At 47.3% G+C, this 25,192-nt stretch overlaps 1 protein-coding gene across 1 annotated transcript; it reads right to left on the bottom strand.

Moving 5' to 3' along the window:
• Positions 1-540: 540 nt before the first annotated feature.
• LOC106587728 (kinesin-like protein KIF23) lies at positions 541-24,923 on the bottom strand. Its single transcript, XM_045708378.2, is given in 24 exon segments — positions 541-1,124; positions 1,248-1,300; positions 1,439-1,517; positions 1,835-1,923; positions 3,138-3,374; positions 6,761-7,015; positions 10,618-10,824; positions 13,726-13,851; positions 13,853-13,900; positions 14,058-14,224; positions 14,625-14,786; positions 14,948-15,110; positions 15,744-15,863; positions 15,977-16,056; positions 17,139-17,241; positions 17,763-17,884; positions 17,971-18,083; positions 19,702-19,872; positions 20,106-20,224; positions 20,517-20,653; positions 20,763-20,868; positions 20,965-21,093; positions 21,220-21,286; positions 24,815-24,923. Coding segments are annotated over 24 exon segments (2,880 nt in total). The 5' UTR covers positions 24,829-24,923; the 3' UTR covers positions 541-1,111.
• Positions 24,924-25,192: the final 269 nt, after the last annotated feature.

The following is a 25,192-nucleotide window of genomic DNA, read 5'->3' as shown; positions in this document are numbered from 1 at the left end:
GCAGTGCACAAGACTTTAGCAGGGGCCCCACAAAATATACAGATTTGCTAGTGAGCGCTTCTGTTTGACATTTCTCATCAACTGTCAACAGACCAAAGAATGTCGAGCAAACAGCACCAGCCACATAAAAATTTCAGTTTGTTAGCATAGCACATTGTGTGCTTAGCAAAGTCTTAAAGCACTCCCTTCCATTTAAAAAAGGCTGGTGCCTGTGGCTGCCTGGCTGGGGCAAATATAAGGGGATGTGAACTATAAGGACACCAGTTATTCAGACAGGAGTCTGGCAGTGGTGCTGCTAAGATGGGGAAGGTTGGGTTAGGACATTAGGTAGAGTGTAGCACTGTTTCCCCTAACATTACTGCTGACTTAAAGTAATAAAATTAATTTGATAGATTGGTACTCATGTTGCCACACCAAATCTTTTTGGATGCCAACTGGTTTCAATTGATTATGTTTGGGGCCTGCAGCGCTACACCTACCTCCAAAGCAAGACCTGCCATTCACATGGTTATACAGTAATATAAAAAAGGTGGTTAAAGATAAGATTCTCATTTCTTGATTTATTTTTTTTACAGTTTTTAAATAGTACATTCCTTCAAAAATACATGTATTTGCAGTCAGAGACTGACCGGCAGGCTTTAGTAAAGTATATAATTGGGGTCGTTGAACTAGCAGCTTTCTACCATTGATTTTCTGCAGATTATGTGTCTGAATATAGGTCTATACAACAACAAAACAAGTACCTTGAAACAGAGAGAGAGAAAAAAAGAAAGTTACATTTTGTCATCTAAATAATCTTTGGGTGTGAAAACGCAGTGAAGGGAAGTGTCATAGGTGAAGGTAGTAAACTATACAATGACACGCTATACAATGTGATAACTTGTAGTTCTCTTATCTAAATCATCTAATACAAATCTAATTGAAAAATGTCCCTTTTAAGCTACGGTCATGATTAAATACAACTCAGGTCTTGATCATCACTTGTCTAGAAAAACAGTTATATAAAAAGTTTGACTTTAAAAAAAAAGATGCATAGTTTAAAGTGAAGGTAAGTTCACTAGTCCAATGCACAAGACAAATCCAGCATAGACAAAGATGATCTGTCCAGTTCCTACTTTCTGCGTCTGAAAGAAGGGATGGAGAAAAGAAGAAGTGGAATTTGTCAACAACAGTTGATTAGTCAATACTATGAAAACATGCAATGTTGTCAGTCAAAATCCCTACTGGAATGTGATATAAATGCTCACTTCTGATAGCCAATCTGGAGACCAAGACCCGAGCTTGTGCTTGCCACTGGTGCCTGTTGGGAGAAAACATATTTTATACCCTGGGTCACACCAAATGTCTAGCTGATTTATACCTTTATGAGCAGGTATCATTACAAAACTCTAATGGCCGTTTTACTCCAGCCTAGGTGAATGAGTGATGGACAGCTTACCCTGTTCTCTCTGTCGTTCCAGTCCATCTTGTTCTCATCATGTTGTCCTGGCCCGTCTTCCGATGACCTCCTCTTACGACTTCATGGAACAGAAAATATTCACATCAGGTCTCTGAATGACTTACACTAAAAACATAGCCAACATTTATTTCAAGAAGATGAGACAGTGAGGTAATGTCCTCATCTCAACAGAAGATGATTTCTGATAGGGTTGCAAAAGGTTTCCAGAAACACCACTTGGAATATTCCTGGAAATAAGCATAAAATATGGAATCCTGCAAACGGGATTTCGGGAAACCTAGAAATGTTGGGAAAGTCATCAGAATTTTGCAACGCTAAACACAACATCTGGCAAAGTGTCTGCATAATAACGGATAGGTTGGCCAATGGGCATACCTTGAAGCAGTTGGGCATTCCTGTCTAAGCGTTTCGATGTCTGTGAACTGCACGGCTTGTCCTCCACCTCTCGTTCTGAACACGTCTCCCTGAAGATGGACAACTATCAGATTAAGAGATGTACCACGCAGAAAGACTCAAAGTGAGGGATACAAATGCATTCCCCTTCACAGGTAAATCAGGTACAGTGCATTCGGAAAGTATTCAGACCTCACAACTTTTCCCACAGCCTTATTCTAAAATGGATTAAGATATTTTTTTTTTTACTAAATCTATACATAATACCCCATAACGACAAAGAAGAGTTTTTATTAAATTTTAAATAAGTATTCAGACCCTTTGCTATGAGACTCGAAATTGAGTTCAGGTGCATCCTGTTTCCATTGATCATTCTTGAGATGTTTCTACAACTTGATTGGGGTCCACCTGTTGTAAATTCAATTGATTGGACATGATTTGGAAAGGCGCGCGCACACACACACACACACACACACACACGTGAAGTTAGGAACCACTAAGATTCCAACTGAGCAATCGGGGGTGAAGAGCCTTTGTCAAGGAGGTGACCAAGAACCTGATGGTCACTGACAGAGCTCCAGAGTTCCTATGAGGAGATGGGAGAACCTTCCAGAAGAACAACCTTCACTGCAGCACTCCACCAATCAGACCTTTATGGTAGAATGGCCAGACGGAAGCCACTCCCCAGGAGAAGGCATAAGACAGCCCGCTTGGAGTTTGCCAAAAGGCACCTAAAGGACTCTCAGACCATGAGAAACAAGATTCTCTGCTCTTATGAAACCAAGATTGAACTCTTTGGCCTGAATTCCAAGCATCAGGTCTGGAGGAAACCTGGCACCATCCCTACGGTGAAGCATGGTGGCGGCAGCATCATGCTGTGGGGATGTTTGTAGCGTCATACCCAAGAAGACGAGGGTGTAATCGCTTCCAAAAAGGTACAAAGTACTGAGTAAAGGGTCTGAATACTTATGTATATGTATCCATTATGGGGTATTGTGTCTAGATAGATTAAATTGTTTTTTCTCTCTCATCAATGTTTGAATAAGGTTGTAACGTAACAAAATGTGGAAAAAGTCAAGGGGTCTGAACACTTTCCATGGTTGTAGCAGTACAAATCTCTATTTGAAACATTATTACTACTACTACTACTCATTGCTCAGGTATCAATATTCTATAGTAGTCGGAAAGATTCAAACCCAAAAAGGTGAAAAAGTCTAAAATATGAGACAGAAACAAAAAAAAAAGACACCAATTGAGGAATTTTTCCCCCCTCTTTCTTTTTTACCTTGATCAGTTTGGTCTGAATCTCCCCATCGGAGGCAAGCTCCTGATGCGTGAGAACATACTTGTGGCATTTAGACAGAGCTTTCTCGCTGGCCGCTGACACCTTGATTGCATTGGGTATGATTGGCTGCATGACCGTGTCTAAATCCAAATTAGAGAGTGGTTTGTGATCTACCCATCGCTCCCCACCCGCTGAGTGTGAGCGTCTGTGGTGCAGGCGAATCGGTGTCCCCGTGGTCTGGTGGGTCCCATTTAAAACAGTGAGGAAAAGACAAAAATCAGGGAATTATTGACAGTTGTGGTGTTAAGGGCCATTGGGTTAGTAGTAGCAGCGTCTACGGCGGACCGGCGACAGGCATTAGTGTGGGTAGAGTGGGCTGGCAAAACATAAAGCCCACGGTTTATACACAGTATAGTTTGAGGTGTTATGTTTAACAGGTATAAATTGGACAATCCTCTATGCTCTGGAGGTTCAAATGAATCGGATATGATTAAGATAATTTCCCTTCCTGTAAGCTAGGCTAATGGAAGACCAATGACAGGTATACTGTAAGTCAATATACAGTAGCAAGAAATAGTAGGTGAACCCTGTGGAATTACCTGGATTTCTGCATTAATTGGTTGTCAAATTTGATCTGATCTTCATCTAAGTCACAACAATAGACAGTGTGCTGAAACTAATAACAAATTACTGTATTTTTGTCTATATTGAATACATAATTTAAACATTCAGTGTAGGTTGGAAAAAGTATGTGAACCCCTAGGCTAATAACTTCTCCAAAAGCTAATTGGAGTCAGCTAACCTGGAGTCCAATCAATGACGTTGGTTAGACCTGCCTTGCCATATAAAAAAAAAAGAAACTCAGAAAATGTGAGTTTTCTATTCAGAAGAAGCATTGCCTGATGTGAACCATGCCTCGAACAAAAGAGATCTCAGAAGACCTAAGATTAAGAATGGTTGACTTGCATAAAGCTGGAAAGGGTTACAAAAGTATCTCTAAAAGCCTTGATGTTCATCAGTCCATGGTAAGACAAATTGTCTATAAATGGAGAAAGTTCAGCAGTGTGGCTACTCTCCTTAGGAGTGGCAGTCCTGCAAAGATGACTGCAAGAGCACAGCTCAGAATACTCAATGAGGTTGAGAAGAATCCTAGAGTGTCAGCTAAAGACTTACAGAAATCTCTGGAACATGCTAACATCTGACGAGTCTAGGATACGTAAAACACTAAAACAAGAATGGCGTTCATGGAAGAACACCACGGAAGCCACTGCTGTCCAAAAAAAGCATTGCTGAATGTCTGACGTTCGCAAAAGAGTACCTGGATGTTCCACAGCGCCACTGGCAAAATACTCTGTGGACAGATGAAACTAAAGTTGTTTGGAAGGAACACACAACACTACGTGTGGAAGAAAATAAATATATGCACCGCACACCAACATGAAACCCTCAACCCAACTGTAAAGTATGGTGGAGGGAGCATCATGGTTTGGGGCTGCTTTGCTGCCTAAGGGCCTGGACAGCTTGCTATCAGACGGAAAAATGAATTCCCAAGTTAAAGACATTTTGCAGGAGAATGTTAGGCTGTCTGTCTGCCAATTGATGCTCAACAGAAGTTGGGTGATGCAACAGAACAACAACCCAAAACACAGAAGTAAATCAACAGCAGAAGGGCTTCAGAAGAAAATACGCCTTCTGGAGTGGCCCAGTCCTGACCTCAACCTGATTGAGATGCCGTGGCGTGAGCAGTTCATACCCAACATCCCAGGAATATTTCTGAACTGAAACAGCTTTGTAAAAGAGAGGAATGTTTCAAAATTCCTCCAGACCGTTGTGCAGGTCTGATCCGACTACAGGAAACGTTTGATTGAGGTTATTGCTGCCAAAGGAGTGTCAACCTGTTATTAAATCCAAGGGATCACATACTTTTCCCACCCTGCATTGTGAATGTTTACAGTGTGATCAATGAAAAGTATAATTGTTTGTGTTATTAGTTTAAGCAGACTGTATATTGTTGTAACCGAGATGAAGATCAGATACATTTGTATGACCAATTTAGGCAGAAATCCAGGTATTTCACACACTTTCTATTGCCACTGTATATACACATCAGCTGCCAACATTATGATTGAAACCAGGTTAGATATGAGTTTTATAGCAGCAATCTATAGCATTATGAATTGATGAATGGATTGTTTCATAAGAGTATTATTAGTACTTGGTAGTTTATTAGGATCCCCACTAGCGGTTGCTGAAGCAGCTACTCTTCCTGGGGTACACAAAAAGTCTGAGGAGATTTGTGAATATTGTATATGTGAAAGTGCTGAAAAATGTTACTTACTGTACGTAATACAGCCTACACTAGCGGACAATGTAACATAAAATGGGAGGATAATGGTGATGATAAATGTGATGAGGACACCCTGGTTATCAGTCCTGTGGTGGCCATTACAGACAACCAAACACATATCAAGCAGCTACTGATGCAATTCTGCAGGATGATTGTTTAAGGGTCTACAAGCATAGCAGAACTAGCTACGGTACATCTACACACATACGAACACACAGATTAAAGCCTACAGGACTACAAGCATAGCAGAACTAGCTACGGTACATCTACACACATACGAACACACAGATTAAAGCCTACAGGACTACAAGCATAGCAGAACTAGCTACGGTACATCTACACACATACAAACACACAGATTAAAGCCTACAGGACTACAAGCATAGCAGAACTAGCTACGGTACATCTACACACATACAAACACACAGATTAAAGCCTACAGGACTACAAGCATAGCAGAACTAGCTACGGTACATCTACACACATACAAACACACAGATTAAAGCCTACAGGACTACAAGCATAGCAGAACTAGCTACGGTACATCTACACACATACAAACACACAGATTAAAGCCTACAGGACTACAAGCATAGCAGAACTAGCTACGGTACATCTACACACATACAAACACACAGATTAAAGCCTACAGGACTACAAGCATAGCAGAACTAGCTACGGTACATCTACACACATACGAACACACAGATTAAAGCCTACAGGACTACAAGCATAGCAGAACTAGCTACGGTACATCTACACACATATGAACACACAGGACTACAAGCATAGCAGATCTAACTACTGTGATATCAGCGTCGCAATTTTTTGTTTCCATGGCTAAAATTAAAACACGAAACAGACCAAACTCTTGGGCCCTTTAAAAACCTGTTACATGGTAAATACTGTGTTATAGCTTGGAACATGACTCTGGAAGACAACATAGTGATGTTTGTTTCAACAAAAGGACTGTTTTCCAGAAGTTAAATCCACTTTGTGTTTCCTTTTCTTGCCATGACACTAACGAGTATCGATACTGGTATCAGCCTGGTCCTAATAGCTAGCACATGTACAGTAGGTAAGTATACAAACCAAGCAGCTACAGTTCTATCCGGGTCTAGGGTGCAGTTCTATCCGGGTCTACAAGCATGGCAGATCCAGCTACTTAAAGTTCACCTCCTGATTTCCAAGACACAGATGAAGCCAAAAGCAGGACTATGCTTAATCATTGTCGGGGAAACCAGTCCCTTAGGGTGAAATTCTAACACACACTAACCCTTGAACTTGACTCTAGGTCTAGCCCATATGTGTGGCTGGGGCCCGGGGCCTCTGTCTCAGGGGCCCATCGCTGGCCTCTCCTGCGGCCCACACTGCTGCTTCCGTATGGGGTCGTTCTTCCGTACGCTCCGGGTGTCCCGGGGGGGTCCCTACCTATGGGGAACCTCTGCTCCCACTCAGAGATGACGGAGGCTACTGACAGACTACCAGCGGAGGAGGAGGGTGGAAGGGGGTGGCACTGAGCTGTGCTGACCTGGTGGTGGTAGCAGGAGGGAGTCTGGGAGTATTATATGAAGTCTGTAGCATGGCATCTACAACACTGTATTCACAACGTTGTAGGTAACATTGTAACAAATAGAACCAACACGATGCCCTATTCAGGTACATGACAGACAATCATATCTGTTCTACAGCATACAAGTTTCTATCTGAACACTGTAATGTCACAAATGTCAGCAGAGTGAAACAGAGCCACTACATGCAGGGGGCCAGTAACGGTGAGACAGCAGAGTGAAACAGAGACACTACATGCAGGGGGCCAGTAACGGTGAGACAGCAGAGTGAAACAGACACTACATGCAGGGGGCCAGTAACGGTGAGACAGCAGAGTGAAACAGAGACACTACATGCAGGGGGCCAGTAACGGTGAGACAGCAGAGTGAAACAGAGCCACTACATGCAGGGGGCCAGTAACGGTGAGACAGCAGAGTGAAACAGAGACACTACATGCAGGGGGCCAGTAACGGTCAGACAGCAGAGTGAAACAGACACTACATGCAGGGGGCCAGTAACGGTGAGACAGCAGAGTGAAACAGAGACACTACATGCAGGGGGCCAGTAACGGTCAGACAGCAGAGTGAAACAGACACTACATGCAGGGGGCCAGTAACGGTGAGACAGCAGAGTGAAACAGAGACACTACATGCAGGGGGCCAGTAACGGTCAGACAGCAGAGTGAAACAGACACTACATGCAGGGGGCCAGTAACGGTCAGACAGCAGAGTGAAACAGAGACACTACATGCAGGGGGCCAGTAACGGTGAGACAGCAGAGTGAAACAGACACTACATGCAGGGGGCCAGTAACGGTCAGACAGCAGAGTGAAACAGAGACACTACATGCAGGGGGCCAGTAACGGTCAGACAGCAGAGTGAAACAGACACTACATGCAGGGGGCCAGTAACGGTCAGACAGCAGAGTGAAACAGACACTACATGCAGGGGGCCAGTAACGGTGAGACAGCAGAGTGAAACAGAGACACTACATGCAGGGGGCCAGTAACGGTCAGACAGCAGAGTGAAACAGCCACTACATGCAGGGGGCCAGCAACGGTCAGACAGCAGAGTGAAACAGACACTACATGCAGGGGGCCAGTAACGGTCAGACAGCAGAGTGAAACAGAGACACTACATGCAGGGGGCCAGTAACGGTCAGACAGCAGAGTGAAACAGCCACTACATGCAGGGGGCCAGTAACGGTCAGACAGCAGAGTGAAACAGAGACACTACATGCAGGGGGCCAGTAACGGTCAGACAGCAGAGTGAAACAGACACTACATGCAGGGGGCCAGTAACGGTCAGACAGCAGAGTGAAACAGAGCCACTACATGCAGGGGGCCAGTAACGGTGAGACAGCAGAGTGAAACAGAGACACTACATGCAGGGGGCCAGTAACGGTCAGACAGCAGAGTGAAACAGCCACTACATGCAGGGGGCCAGCAACGGTCAGACAGCAGAGTGAAACAGACACTACATGCAGGGGGCCAGTAACGGTCAGACAGCAGAGTGAAACAGAGACACTACATGCAGGGGGCCAGTAACGGTCAGACAGCAGAGTGAAACAGAGACACTACATGCAGGGGGCCAGTAACGGTCAGACAGCAGAGTGAAACAGAGACACTACATGCAGGGGGCCAGTAACGGTCAGACAGCAGAGTGAAACAGAGACACTACATGCAGGGGGCCAGTAACGGTCAGACAGCAGAGTGAAACAGACACTACATGCAGGGGGCCAGTAACGGTCAGACAGCAGAGTGAAACAGACACTACATGCAGGGGGCCAGTAACGGTCAGACAGCAGAGTGAAACAGAGACACTACATGCAGGGGGCCAGTAACGGTCAGACAGCAGAGTGAAACAGACACTACATGCAGGGGGCCAGTAACGGTCAGACAGCAGAGTGAAACAGACACTACATGCAGGGGTCAGTAACGGTCAGACAGCAGAGTGAAACAGAGACACTACATGCAGGGGGCCAGTAACGGTCAGACAGCAGAGTGAAACAGACACTACATGCAGGGGGCCAGTAACGGTCAGACAGCAGAGTGAAACAGAGCCACTACATGCAGGGGGCCAGTAACGGTGAGACAGCAGAGTGAAACAGAGCCACTACATGCAGGGGGCCAGTAACGGTCAGACAGCAGAGTGAAACAGCCACTACATGCAGGGGGCCAGTAACGGTGAGACAGCAGAGTGAAACAGACACTACATGCAGGGGGCCAGTAACGGTCAGACAGCAGAGTGAAACAGACACTACATGCAGGGGGCCAGTAACGGTGAGACAGCAGAGTGAAACAGACACTACATGCAGGGGGCCAGTAACGGTCAGACAGCAGAGTGAAACAGAGCCACTACATGCAGGGGGCCAGTAACGGTGAGACAGCAGAGTGAAACAGAGACACTACATGCAGGGGGCCAGTAACGGTCAGACAGCAGAGTGAAACAGACACTACATGCAGGGGGCCAGTAACGGTCAGACAGCAGAGTGAAACAGACACTACATGCAGGGGGCCAGTAACGGTGAGACAGCAGAGTGAAACAGAGCCACTACATGCAGGGGGCCAGTAACGGTGAGACAGCAGAGTGAAACAGACACTACATGCAGGGGGCCAGTAACGGTCAGACAGCAGAGTGAAACAGACACTACATGCAGGGGGCCAGTAACGGTCAGACAGCAGAGTGAAACAGAGCCACTACATGCAGGGGGCCAGTAACGGTCAGACAGCAGAGTGAAACAGACACTACATGCAGGGGGCCAGTAACGGTCAGACAGCAGAGTGAAACAGAGCCACTACATGCAGGGGGCCAGTAACGGTCAGACGAGCAGAGTGAAACAGACACTACATGCAGGGGGCCAGTAACGGTCAGACAGCAGAGTGAAACAGAGCCACTACATGCAGGGGGCCAGTAACGGTGAGACAGCAGAGTGAAACAGAGCCACTACATGCAGGGGGCCAGTAACGGTCAGACAGCAGAGTGAAACAGACACTACATGCAGGGGGCCAGTAACGGTGAGACAGCAGAGTGAAACAGAGCCACTACATGCAGGGGGCCAGTAACGGTCAGACAGCAGAGTGAAACAGACACTACATGCAGGGGGCCAGTAACGGTCAGACAGCAGAGTGAAACAGACACTACATGCAGGGGGCCAGTAACGGTCAGACAGCAGAGTGAAACAGAGACACTACATGCAGGGGGCCAGTAACGGTCAGACAGCAGAGTGAAACAGACACTACATGCAGGGGGCCAGTAACGGTCAGACAGCAGAGTGAAACAGAGCCACTACATGCAGGGGGCCAGTAACGGTCAGACAGCAGAGTGAAACAGACACTACATGCAGGGGGCCAGTAACGGTGAGACAGCAGAGTAATAGTACATGTGGTCTAATGACACAGCACTTCAACCCACCATGCAACACAACGGTCCATCAACATTAGACTAGTTCCACAGTCAATATCTATTACAATAACGTCAAATCACAATCATTTATAGCTGGAGCGATAGATGGATAGAGAAAGAGAGCGAGGGAGAGACGGCGAGGGAGAAAGAGAGGCAGTGACAGGGTGTAACAACTCACGGGCAGTGGTGAGCGAGATCTCTTCTCAGGGGCGCGAGGCTGATCCGTCTCCCGGGAGGCCCTCTGGGGCTTGTCTGGGGGACGCTGCTGCTCTGAGGTGGCGCTGCTGTTGCTCTCTGATACGATGGCCTTCAGCTGCTTCAGCTTCTCATCCTTCACCCACAGCTTGTTCTGCATCTCCAGCTGCTTGGCATTCACACGACGCTCCTGAGGTAGCAAGAGGAAGACCAATGTTAACTACACAACTTCAACAAAATGTAAGTAGCACTGAACTACAATAAACACCACACCTACCCTCAACTATGTTTATGACCCACAGTCTGGGGTTAGTTAGCAGCTGAGTGACCCCCCCCCTCACAGTCTGGGGTTAGTTAGCAGCTGAGTGACCCCCCCCCCCCCCCCCACAGTCTGGGGTTAGTTAGCAGCTGAGTGACCCCCCCTCACAGTCTGGGGTTAGTTAGCAGCTGAGTGACCCCCCCCCCCCCCCCCCCCCCAACAGTCTGTGGTTAGTTAGCAGCTGAGTGACCCCCCCCCCAACAGTCTGTGGTTAGTTAGCAGCTGAGTGACCCCCCCCTCACAGTCTGGGGTTAGTTAGCAGCTGAGTGACCCCCCCCTCACAGTCTGGGGTTAGTTAGCAGCTGAGTGACCCCCCCCCCTCACAGTCTGGGGTTAGTTAGCAGCTGAGTGACCCCCCCCCCCCCTCACAGTCTGGGGTTAGTTAGCAGCTGAGTGCCCCCCCCCCCCTCACAGTCTGGGGTTAGTTAGCAGCTGAGTGCCCCCCCCCCTCACAGTCTGGGGTTAGTTAGCAGCTGAGTGCCCCCCCCCCCCTCACAGTCTGGGGTTAGTTAGCAGCTGAGTGCCCCCCCCCCTCACAGTCTGGGGTTAGTTAGCAGCTGAGTGACCCCCCCCCTCACAGTCTGGGGTTAGTTAGCAGCTGAGTGCCCCCCCCCCCCCCCCCTCACAGTCTGGGGTTAGTTAGCAGCTGAGTGCCCCCCCCCCTCACAGTCTGGGGTTAGTTAGCAGCTGAGTGCCCCCCCCCCCTCACAGTCTGGGGTTATTTAGCAGCTGAGTGACCCCCCCCCACAGTCTGGGGTTAGTTAGCAGCTGAGTGACCCCCCGCCCAACAGTCTGTGGTTAGTTAGCAGCTGAGTGACCCCCCCCCCCCCCTCACAGTCTGGGGTTAGTTAGCAGCTGAGTGCCCCCCCCTCACAGTCTGGGGTTATTTAGCAGCTGAGTGACCCCCCCACAGTCTGGGGTTAGTTAGCAGCTGAGTGACCCCCCACCCAACAGTCTGGTTAGTTAGCAGCTGAGTGACCCTCCCCCCCCCCACAGTCTGGGGTTTAATAGCAGCTGAGTGACCCCCCGCCCAACAGTCTGGTTAGTTAGCAGCTGAGTGACCCTCCCCCCCTCACAGTCTGGGGTTAGTTAGCAGCTGAGTGACCCCCGCCCAACAGTCTGTGGTTAGTTAGCAGCTGAGTGACCCTCCCACCCTCACAGTCTGGGGTTAGTTAGCAGCTGAGTGACCCCCCCCAACAGTCTGTGGTTAGTTAGCAGCTGAGTGACCCCCCCTCACAGTCTGGGGTTAGTTAGCAGCTGAGTGACACCCCCCCCCCCCCCTCACAGTCTGGGGTTAGTTAGCATCTGAGTGACCCCCCCCCCTCACAGTCTGGGGTTAGTTAGCAGCTGAGTGACACCCCCCCCCCCCCTCCCTCACAGTCTGGGGTTAGTTAGCAGCTGAGTGACACCCCCCCCCCCCCCTCACAGTCTGGGGTTAGTTAGCAGCTGAGTGACCCCCCCCTCACAGTCTGGGGTTAGTTAGCAGCTGAGTGCCCCCCCCCTCACAGTCTGTGGTTAGTTAGCAGCTGAGTGACCCACCCCCCCCCCCCCCCCTCACAGTCTGTGGTTAGTTAGCCGCTGAGTGACCCCCCCCAACAGTCTGGGGTTAGTTAGCAGCTGAGTGACACACCCCCCCCTCACAGTCTGGGGTTAGTTAGCAGCTGAGTGACACACCCCCCCCTCACAGTCTGGGGTTAGTTAGCAGCTGAGTGACCCCCCCCCCTCACAGTCTGGGGTTAGTTAGCAGCTGAGTGACCCCCCCCCCTCACAGTCTGGGGTTAGTTAGCAGCTGAGTGACCCCCCCCCCCCTCACAGTCTGGGGTTAGCTAGCAGCTGAGTGCCCCCCCCTCACAGTCTGGGGTTAGTTAGCAGCTGAGTGACCCCCCGCCCAACAGTCTGTGGTTAGTTAGCAGCTGAGTGACCCCCCGCCCAACAGTCTGTGGTTAGTTAGCAGCTGAGTGACCCCCCCAACAGTCTGTGGTTAGTTAGCAGCTGAGTGACCCCCCCTCACAGTCTGGGGTTAGTTAGCAGCTGAGTGACCCCCCCCCTCACAGTCTGGGGTTAGATAGCAGCTGAGTGACCCCCCCCTCACAGTCTGTGGTTAGTTAGCAGCTGAGTGACCCCCCCCTCACAGTCTGTGGTTAGTTAGCAGCTGAGTGACCACAGAAAGAGTGGGGGCGGGCGGGCTGAGGGGGAGGGAGGGAGGGCTGAGGGGAGGGAGGGAGGGAGGGCTGAGGGGAGGGAGGGAGGGAGGGCTGAGGGGAGGGAGGGCTGAGGGGAGGGAGGGAGGGAGGGCTGAGAGGGGAGGGAGGGAGGGAGGGCTGAGGGGAGGGAGGGAGGGAGGGCTGAGGGGAGGGAGGTCAGAGGGGAGGGAGGGCTGGGGGAAGGAGGGTAACACTTCACTTACACACTCCTTCTCCCACTGGTGGGGTTAGTTACCAGCTGAGTGACCCCCCCCCTCACAGTCTGGGATTAGTTAGCAGCTGAGTGACCCCCCCCCTCACAGTCTGGGGTTAGTTAGCAGCTGAGTGACCCCCCCCCCCCTCACATTCTGGGGTTAGTTAGCAGCTGAGTGACCAGATCTATTGAAAGAGTGGGGGAGGGCGGGCTGAGGGGAGGGAGGGAGGGCTGAGGGGAGGGTGGGCTGAGGGGCGGGCTGAGGGGAGGGAGGGAGGGCTGAGGGGAGGGCTGAGGGGAGGGAGGGAGGGCTGAGGGGGAGGGAGGGAGGGCTGAGGGGAGGGCTGAGGGGAGGGAGGGTAACACTTCACTTACACACTCCTTCTCCCACTGGTGTTTGGTGTCAGACACCATGCCCTGCATGCGTGCCTCCATGCGCTTCCTCTCCGACAGCTCCCGCTGCAGCCTCTGCTCACGGCTCTCCAGCTCCTGCTGCAGCGACCCGCTTGTCCCCCTCATAGATATTGGTGGTCTTCTGAAGAATGTCAATCTGAGGGGGGGCATAAAAGGCATGTAAAAAGTTCAGGGATGTACGAATGCATGGGTTTCAGTGATATAAAAATGCAGCTGAGGTCAGGAGATGGAGAGAACGAGGCAAAGGGGGGGAGAACAAGGCGGGGGAGAGAGATGGAGGACTTAGACTTCACCTTGTATTCCAGCATTTTGGATTTCTTCTCCAGCCGATCCATCTCATTCTTCTGGTTGAACATGATCTTGTCCTTCTCCCCTAGTTTACCCCGCTGTTCATGGATGAAGTTCTCCTTGGCCATCAGGTGGCCGTCAAACTCCTGGAGCATCGATTTCAGCGTGTTGGCTGTTGGAAAGGGGGAAAAGGAATGGAAATGAATCCATTGGTACAGATTTAACTTTACTCTTGTCCACTAAAGGTAGACAATATGTTTACACTAACTAAACATTTACATATAGCAAAACATGCCCTAAGAAAAGTCAGATAAACATCAAAAGACAATGATGAATTTAAATAGAGGAAGTCTGACATTTCAAACGCTAGACTAAATGTACAGCTCTAAAGCCCGTAGTATTTTATTAGGATCCCCTTAAGATGTTGCTAAAGCAGCAGCTACTCTTCCTGGAGTCAACACAGAACATTAACAGACAACAACAGAACTACAGTACATACATTTAAAATAAATAAAATAGGTCCTGTACTGACAAAATACCCTTCATTAGGTCTATAGTGGCCTGGTCCGTACCAGTTCTGGTGTACTGCTCAGTGATCATCTGGCGGATGCGGTGCCTCCTCTCCAGCACCTCTATGAGGCGGGGCAGGATCTGCTCATCGGTGGGATCCACCAACTCACAGGCAGGCAGGGCCGGCAGGCTGTCCAGGAGCTGGTTCAGCACCAAGCCATCCTCTGAAAGATCAGTGGAGAACAGATTAACTTCACTTAACATTAGTGCTGCCTGAGGTGGTGGTCACATTGGACGGTTCTAACATCACCCATGTACAATCAGATGATATAGATATAGATATATATCTCTCTCTGTCTCTCTGTGATTATGTGTGTGTACATACCGGTGTTGTTGGGTCCCCCAGGGCGCTCCTCCTGGCGTCGTGACAACTCATCTCTGAGGGCCTGGTTTCGGTGTCTCCGCCCCGCCGCCAGGCTGCAAATGGGCCTGTCCACCGGCCGCGCCACCTCAACCTCCTGGGTCAACTCCGCAAAGCGCATGACCAACTGAAGGAACACACACGGTTACGTCTTGTTGATATTTCCATTTCTTAGGGCTGTTATTGGGATCTAACTCAGATCAGTTACCATGGTTCCTTAGGGCTGTTATTGGGATCTAACTCAGATCAGTTACCATGGTTTCTTAGGGCTGTTATTGGGATCTAACTCAGATCAGTTACCATGGTTCCTTAGGGCTGTTATTGGGATCTAACTCAGATCAGTTACCATGGTTCCTTAGGGCTGTTATTGGGATCTAACTCAGATCAGTTACCATGGTTCCTTAGGGCTGTTATTGGGATCTAACTCAGATCAGTTACCATGGTTTCTTAGGGCTGTTATTGGGATCTAACTCAGATCAGTTACCATGGTTCCTTAGGGCTGTTATTGGGATCTAACTCAGATCAGTTACCATGGTTTCTTAGGGCTGTTATTGGGATCTAACTCAGATCAGTTACCATGGTTCCTTAGGGCTGTTATTGGGATCTAACTCAGATCAGTTACCATGGTTTCTTAGGGCTGTTATTGGGATCTAACTCAGATCAGTTACCATGGTTTCTTAGGGCTGTTATTGGGATCTAACTCAGATCAGTTACCATGGTTTCTTAGGGCTGTTATTGGGATCTAACTCAGATCAGTTACCATGGTTTCTTCATAGTCGTCGGCTTTAGGGTTGACACACACAACCATGCGGACTTTCCCTTCACCGTCAAAATAGTTCTTGAACAGATGAGTGACTTTAGAGTCTCTGTAAGGAACCATCTGAAACAAAAACACACAGTATCATCGTGTTACTTTATGACATAATATCAGAGCTTGACTCATCTGGTCTACAGTTTTATCAAGTACACAGAGATTCATTCAAAGTGACCAACCCGGTTTGTTCCACACATCTGGTTCTCTCTGAGGACTTCTATACAGGTACGTAATGTCATCAGGGACTGGTTGATGTTGCCTGGGGAAAGAGTGGAGATGCCAGGTAAAGATGGGTGCATGTTGTGAAGCTGTCAGTAGGTCAGTACTAGTCTGGGTACCAGTCTGTTTAGCCATGATTCCACTCCTGTCATGCTTAACATGTGGCATATGACATAGAGCACAAGGAGTGGAGTGGAATGTTAGCTAAACAGACTGGTCCCCAGGCTAGGTCAGTGGTGCTGTTAGACAAACAGAATGTTAGCTAAACAGACTGGTTCCCCAGGCTAGGTCAGTGGTGCTGTTAGACAAACAGAATGTTAGCTAAACAGACTGGTTCCCCAGGCTAGGTCAGTGGTGCTGTTAGACAAACAGAATGTTAGCTAAACAGACTGGTTCCCCAGGCTAGGTCAGTGGTGCTGTTAGACAAACAGAATGTTAGCTAAACAGACTGGATCCCCAGGCTAGGTCAGTGGTGCTGTTAGACAAACAGAATGTTAGCTAAACAGACTGGTCCCCAGGCTAGGTCAGTGGTGCTGTTAGACAAACAGAATGTTAGCTAAACAGACTGGTTCCCCAGGCTAGGTCAGTGGTGCTGTTAGACAAACAGAATGTTAGCTAAACAGACTGGTTCCCCAGGCTAGGTCAGTGGTGCTGTTAGACAAACAGAATGTTAGCTAAACAGACTGGTTCCCCAGGCTAGGTCAGTGGTGCTGTTAGACAAACAGAATGTTAGCTAAACAGACTGGATCCCCAGGCTAGGTCAGTGGTGCTGTTAGACAAACAGAATGTTAGCTAAACAGACTGGATCCCCAGGCTAGGTCAGTGGTGCTGTTAGACAAACAGAATGTTAGCTAAACAGACTGGTTCCCCAGGCTAGGTCAGTGGTGCTGTTAGACAAACAGAATGTTAGCTAAACAGACTGGATCCCCAGGCTAGGTCAGTGGTGCTGTTAGACAAACAGAATGTTAGCTAAACAGACTGGTTCCCCAGGCTAGGTCAGTGGTGCTGTTAGACAAACAGAATGTTAGCTAAACAGACTGGTTCCCCAGGCTAGGTCAGTGATGCTGTTAGACAAACAGAAAAGTAAAGGATTTTTCTATGGGTCCCACGTTGTCAGCTCACCTGCTTCCCGGAGGCGGCTGCCCTCTGCTTTAGTCCTGCTGGTGCGTTCACTCCCTGCCAGGTCCACCAGACACAGCTGGCTAACAGTCACCTGGTTCTTGTCCTGTAACACAGCCAGGCTAGGCTATCAGAGACTAGGCTATCAGAGCTAGCACTGGTTGAAGGCCACGTGGTCCAGTGATAGCTGTTAGCATGCTTGCTCTGTATTGGGTCTTCTAGTGAAACATACATGAGCTAACACAGCTTCTACTAGTGAAGGAGCAGCAGATATTTATTGTGCTAGTTCACATAGTAATTAAAGGATGTTTGAGTTTGTTATCTTAACATTAGGTCAAGGCAGGGATAGAGAGTATGCCAGCCCACCGGGCCCACGCTAGTACGGGTCACACTGGGCTGGTAGAACATTTTCCCAACTAGCCTCCTGGCTAGTGACATTTTATATTTTCAGATATCGCGTGGCACAGATATTAGACCCAGGCTACTAAAAAAAAGTGTGGTGTACTAGCCTGGCTGGCCATGCCCAAAATCCTTGTTCCATCCCTGGGACAAGGTAGTGGATTTTGGCTTCACTTCTATATGAAGAACTGTATCGGCAAGATATAAAGATGCAAGGTTCAAAGTCACCTGTAGAATGTGGTCTCCATCTGCATCCAGCGGAGCTTGTGCAAGTTTGACAATAAACACACTGTGAGAGCGACTGGACTCGCGATTCAGCTGAGTATCGGCAATCCTCCTTTTCTTTTGACCTGGACAAAAGCAAAAACTGTAGACTAATACAATCAGAAGGAAAAAATATTTTTTCTTCAAAAGAAATGACTAAAATCCCACTCACCCCGCCAAAACACTTGGAAGGCTTCCTCTGTGGACTTCACCTCGACCTCTGTACATCCTGACACATACATGTTGTGGTTCTGGTCCTCACGTAAAATCTTTGATTGAGGCAGTCTGCAACCGTGCAGAGCAACAATACGGTTAACCACCACACAGCCTAAAACAAATAAACTAGACTAACCACTAGCAAAAAGTCAACATGACTATGTTAAAACAACGGTTATAACTGTTCAAAACAGTCAACGGGTAAAAGACATGCATTATGTCAAGCTTCCCAGCCGCAGCACAGATCAGTTTCACCACAGCCATTCAAGGATGTGTTTACACCAATCTCATGATAATCAGCAGAGGTTAAAAGCACTACCTCTACAAAGGCAACCAGAGACAGAGGAATAAAAGCAAATAGTTACTCCAAAAGGTAATACTACATGTTTAAATGTATATACTATATAATAACACTACATACCACTCATATTATATGCAGGGTTCTAGATTGGGAGGGGATGTAGTGGAGGGATGATGGTACCATACGTATTACATGCAGGGTTCTAGATTGGGAGGGGATGATGGTACCATACGTATTATATGCAGGGTTCTAGATTGGGAGGGGATGATGGTACCATACGTATTACATGCAGGGTTCTAGATTGGGAGGGGATCATGGTACCATACGTATTATATGCAGGGTTCTAGATTGGGAGGGGATGATGGTACCATACGTATTACATGCAGGGTTCTAGATTGGGAGGGGATGATGGTACCATATGTATTATATGCAGGGTTCTAGATTGGGAGGGGATGATGGTACCATACGTATTACATGCAGGGTTCTAGATTGGGAGGGGATGATGGTACCATACGTATTACATGCAGGGTTCTAGATTGGGAGGGGATGATGGTACCATACGTATTATAGGCAGGGTTCTAGATTGGGAGGGGATGATGGTACCATACGTATTACATGCAGGGTTCTAGATTGGGAGGGGATGATGGTACCATACGTATTACATGCAGGGTTCTAGATTGGGAGGGGATGATGGTACCATACGTATTATATGCAGGGTTCTAGATTGGGAGGGGATGATGGTACCATACGTATTACATGCAGGGTTCTAGATTGGGAGGGGATGATGGTACCATACGTATTACATGCAGGGTTCTAGATTGGGAGGGGATGATGGTACCATACGTATTACATGCAGGGTTCTAGATTGGGAGGGGATCATGGTACCATATGTATTACATGCAGGGTTCTAGATTGGGAGGGGATCATGGTACCATATGTATTATATGCAGGGTTCTAGATTGGGAAGGGATGTAGTGGAGGGATGATGGCTAGATAATTCTGCCATGTTTTTATACTTTTAAACTGTATACACTTATCCTGGGATCAGATATATGAAAGTGCTCCTATGAAACAGCTAGTTGATCAGTGTGGTCCCAGGCTAGTTATAAACTAACCACGTACATCAACTCAGGGATCCGCAGAGGTGTGTCTCCACCGGGTCGCCTAACAAAGACAAAACATTTCACATCTCTAACCTACAATACATCTTACATTGACTGGTGCATTCTTCACACTAAAATTAACTGTAGAAGATACAAATGACAGGAAAGACGTGCGGTAGGAACACTCTTGCAGAATGATTTACTGGTCACCCTTAACATATCTTTCCAATTAAATTACACAAAAATATATAACTACTGGTAGCGCAACAAAGCCTGGACTTACTTGTGTCGTATGGGGTCTATTGGAGCTTCTTCCAGCAGATCGTAGATGTAGTTATTGTATATTTCTATGTAGGACACAAACACACTGTAACAGCTGTCCTCGTCAACTCCCTCACATTTGCAAGCCTCCCCTGGACTGATCATGTCTGCAAACTCTGGATCAGGTTTTTGCCTGAAGGACAGAACCAACACAAAACCTCAGTCTCAAACCAGCTTCAACAATCAAGAAAGTGAAATGGCCATTTCCAATATCATTTCAACAGGTTGTCTTTTTGTCATCCAAATAGTCTCTGAAACACTCAAATCAATGCATGAAAGATGTCAATAACCTAGCATCTATTTACATCTGAGGATGATCACAAATATGTGCACGAAACATGTTTGGCTTCTAAAACCCATGCATACTTTGAGGACGGTGTTTTGGGCACTGCAGACTGTTGATTTGAGTCTCTCTTCTGTCTCTCCAGGAGAGCGTCCACCTGACCTTGGATCTCCATGCCATTCTTGTCGTCGGTCCTAAACACCTACAAGATTGAACATTTGAAAGCTAGACGTATAGGGTTTAGCACTCAATGTAACATTTGGAGAACCTGAAATTCAAATAGTAAAATAATATTGGCTTTTTTGCACATATTAGCTGTTGAATAAAATGGCCAACTCAAAGTTAAGTCTCTCACAAGCACTTGATTGGCTAGTGTACCAATACATCCAGTTCAATGTATAAATCTCTGATGAAAAGACGAGGACAAAAGCATACAATGATGCCCTGTAGGAACAGAGTTTACACCCAGAGATATGACGTAAAATAAGTCTTACAAATCTCTTGGCCTGTAATGGAGCAATGCTGTTGAATAGCATGTCCAGAGAGCGGGGGAGGAGACCACCTTCTCCAGGAGAGCCTGTCATGGTAAACGTCTTTCCACTGCCTGTGACGCCATAAGTAAAAAGCAATCCTATGGACAGCAAAGAAAAACAAAAATCGCCGCTCAACACCCTGTCGAAACCGAATACTTTAAAAACGTATGCATTATTAAAAATAAACGAGCAGTTTCGGTCACTTACCATTCTTGCAGTGAATGAGGTCATCCACAAGTGGTTTGGCAACATCCTCAAACAACTCTATTTGGGAGGTTTGGATCCCAAACACTTTTTTGAAGGAGTACTGAGTCTGTGAAAGAACACGTTCATTATGAGATGACACAGGAAGATGCATCATGGAGCGAGAGAGAGACATGTAATGTAGTTAGCTGTGTTACACCTGTACCTCTTTGTATTCCCCATTGCGGTTGGCTTTGATGCCATCAGGAGCATGCAGCTGAATGGTGGTGCTGCTGATCATTTCAATACAACACTCCTCATCTGTAGCGCCTAAAGGGCGGATACGGCAGTACACCTGCACACAGCAAATCACCATACTGTAAGGCATGTTATTCACTAGCTACGTACAGATTATTTTGTCATTATTAACTTGCTTTTAGTAACTATTAATTGAGGTGACAGCTGACAGTGACCAACTTACACCAACTGGGTCTTTTTGTGTGTGTGATGTTTTCTTCAGGGCTGGCCTCCGTGGAGTTTTGCCCTTTCTGTGAAATGAATGAGAGGCATTTAGAGGTTGAGTAGCTACAGTACATTTACACAGTAACGGACTTGGAGAAAGTGGCTGAAAAAAAAAACACTGCAGCAAGACATGGCTAGCATAACTAACACATAGTTAGATACAAATACAGAAGACAGCAGATCCGACCCGCTTGCTTACAGCTGCACTTGGGTCAGACAGGCTTCCTGTGTAGATTAAGACTTCAGTTAGTGCTAAACACAGCTGCTGGAATCTTGACTAGAACCAGAAAACGTGATCATATTACTCCAGTGCTAGCCTCTCTAGACAGGCTACCTGTCAAGGCAAGGGCTGATTTAAAGGTTTTACTGCTAACCTACAAAGCATTACATGGGCATGCTCCTACCTACCTTTCCGATTTGGTCCTGCCATACACACCTACACGTACGCTACGGTCACAAGACGCAGGCCTCCTTACTGTCCCTAGAATATCAAAACAAACAGCTGGAGGCAGGGCTTCCTCCTATAGAGCTCCATTTTTATGGAATGGTCTGCCTATCCATGTGAGAGACGCAGACTCGGTCTCAACCTTTAAGTCGTTATTGAAGACTCATCTCTTCAGTAGGTACTATGATTGAGTGTAGTCTGGCCCAGGAGTGAAGGTGAACAGAAAAGCACTGGTGCAACAAACGCTGTCTCTGTCTGGCCGGTTCCCCTCTCTCCACTGGGATTCTCTGCCTCAAACCCTAGTGGTGTGGGGGCTGTGCTTTGGCAAAGTGGGTGGGGTTATATCCTGCCTGTTTGGCCCAGCCCGGGGGTATCGTCGGACGGGGCCACAGTGTCTCCCGGCTCGGCCTCCCGTATTTATGCTGCAATAGTTTGTGTCGGGGGGCTAGGGTCAGTCTGTTATATCTGGAGTATTTCTCCTGTCTGAATTTAAGTGTGCTCTCTCAGAGGACCTGAGCCCTAGGACCATGCCTCAGGACTACCTGGCCTGATGACTCCTTGCTGTCAGAGACCTGGCCGGGTGGTGCCAGAATAACAACCTATCCCTCAACGTAACCAAGACTAAGGAGATGATTGTGGACTAGAGGAAAAGGAGGACCGAGCACACCCCCATTTCTCATCGATGGGGCTGTAGTGGAGCAGGTTGAGAGCTTCAAGTTCCTTGGCATCCACATCAACAAACTAGAATGGTCCAAACACACAAAGACAGTCGTGAAGAGGGCACGACAAAGCCTATTCCCTCTTAGGAAACTAAAAAGATTTGGCATGGGTCCTGAGATCCTCAAAAGGTTCTACAGCTGCAACATCGAGAGCATCCTGAGTGGTTGCATCACCTCCTGGTACGGAAATTGCTCGGCCTCTGACCGCAAGGCACTACAGAGGGTAGTGCGTACGGCCCAGTACATCACTGGGGCTAAGCTGCCTGCCATCCAGGACCTCTACACCAGGCGGTGTCAGAGGAAGGCCCTAAAAATTGTCAAAGACCCCAGCCACCCCAGTCATAGACTGTTCTCTTTACTACCGCATGGCAAGTGGTAGCGGAGTGCCAAGTCTAGGACAAAAAGGCTTCTCAACAGTTTTTACCCCCCAAGCCAGAAGACTCCTGAAAAGGTAATCAAATGGCTACCCGGACTATTTGCATTGTGTGCCCCCAACCCCTCTTTTTTATGCTGCTGCTACTCTCTGTTTATCATATATGCATAGTCACTTTAACTATACATTCATGTACATAGTACCTGAATTGGGCCGACCAACCAGTGCTCCCGCACATTGGCTAACCGGGCTATCTGCATTGTCCCGCCACCCGCCAACCCCTCTTTTACACTACTGCTACTCTCTGTTCATCATATATGCATAGTCACTTTAACCATATCTACATTTACATAATAATGTACATACTACCTCAATCAGCCTGACTAACCGGTGTCTGTATGTAGCCTGTCTTTTTACTGTTGTTTTATTTCTTTACTTACCTATTGTTCACCTAATACCTTTTTTGCACTATTGGTTAGAGCCTCTAAGTAAGCATTTCACTGTAAGGTCTACACCTGTTGTATTCGGTGCATGTGACATAAACTTTGATTTGATTTGTCCCCAGTCCACCTGGTCATGCTGCTGCTCCAGTTTCAACTGTTCTGCCTGCGGCTATGGAACCCTGACCTGTTCACCAGACGCGCTACCTGTCCCAGACCTGCTGTTATCAACTCTCTAGAGACAGCAGGAGCAGTAGAGATAATTTTTTTCACCTTTATTTAACCAGGTAGGCCGGTTGAGAACAACTGCGACCAAAGCAGTGTGACAAAAAACAGACTTCCACATGGAATAAACAAATGTACAGTCAATAACACAATACAAAAAGTCTATATACAGTGTGTGCAAATGAGATAAGATTAGGGAGGTAAGGCAATAAATAGGCCATAGTGACAAAGTAATTACAATTTAGCAATTAAACACTGGAGTGATAGATGTGCAGATACTCTGAATGGTTGGCTATGAAAAGCCAACTGACATTTACTCCTGAGGTGCTGACCTGTTGCACCCTCTACAGCCACTGTGATTATTAGTATTATTATTATTATTATTTGACCCTGATGGTCATCTATGAACATCTTGGCCATGTTCTGTTAAAATATACACCCGGCACAGCCAGAAGAGGACTGGCCACCCCTCATAGCCTGGTTCCTCTCTAGGTTCCGGTCTTTCTAGGGAGTTTTTCCTAGCCACCGTGCTTCTACACCTGCATTGCTTGCTGTTTGGGGTTTTAGGCTGGGTTTCTGTACAGCACTTTGTGACATCAGCTGATGTAAGAAGGGCTTTATAAATACATTTGATTGACCATGGAGCCAGCGCCATATGTTTCTCGGAAAACTGTCCATTTCGTCCTCATGTTAGGTAGCAGAAGTCATAGCAGTCATTTTGGACTGGCCGTGTCAGCCAATCAACTCCTTTTCTTGTTCAACTTGACATGCCATTCCATAATGGCCGATGTGGCTACTACTAGCTAGCATTAGGACAGATGGCAGTTTACTTATAAACTAACAGTTGTTCAATCTTATTGGTGTAACTATTGGGATAATGGGACAATTCGGAGTACAAGGTATTTCTTCATTCCTGCATTGAGGTACCTTTCCGATATATCTTGCAGTGGTTCCTTCTGCCTTAAACTACACAGTTAGCCTGTCAGACCCTGGTGCAGCTGTAAGCAAGCGGGTCGGATCTGCTGGCTACAAAATCAGCCCACCCTTCAGAAAAGTGTACATATTCAAGTCAACAGCGCAAACTGGCGTCTCAATTTATTGTGTTGGCTAACGTCTATGCTATTATGTTGGAGTAACTTGCTAAGCTGGCAAACATTACATTCGACATGATACTTTGCTAGCTAGCCACAGTTGGCGTGATATCTATCAATCAAGGTTATCTGCCGGTCTAGCTAGTTTAGTTAGCTAGAATGCTAGCTACCTTGTTCGCTATCGTTATTAAACTGCTTACGAATATAACCACAATTTTTAACTAATGAAAACTTTACATAATAGTACAGTATTGTACTTACGCAGGTCTTTGCATTTTTTATGTTGCCTTTGTTTATCTTTCCCCTTAAGTTCGGTGAGCTTCTTCAGTTTTTGAAAATTCCCTCTCGTGTGACGTCACGTAGGTGTTGGTGGTTTTGAGCCAGTAAAAACGCAGACAGCTTCATCCGTATGTGAAGGAAGCCCCGCCCCCACATTTGTGTTGCCCCAAATGACCTTATCTACCCTGACCGAAAACCTGGGATCAGCTGAGTGTGTGCTGCACACTTCTGCATTATCATTTGTTGGGAATAAAACTAACCATGTCTTCAATAATCATTCAATAAAAAAATATTGTGTACAATGTCTATTTCAAGAATATTGTGCTTATGATAAAATCCAAAGTGATCCTCTAGCCTACA

The sequence above is a fragment of the Salmo salar genome, chromosome 26 (assembly GCF_965601325.2).
Source record: "Salmo salar chromosome 26, fSalSal1, whole genome shotgun sequence".
In the NCBI taxonomy this organism is placed as follows: Eukaryota; Metazoa; Chordata; class Actinopteri; order Salmoniformes; family Salmonidae; genus Salmo; species Salmo salar.
This window is presented reverse-complemented; position numbering and strand designations above follow the sequence as displayed.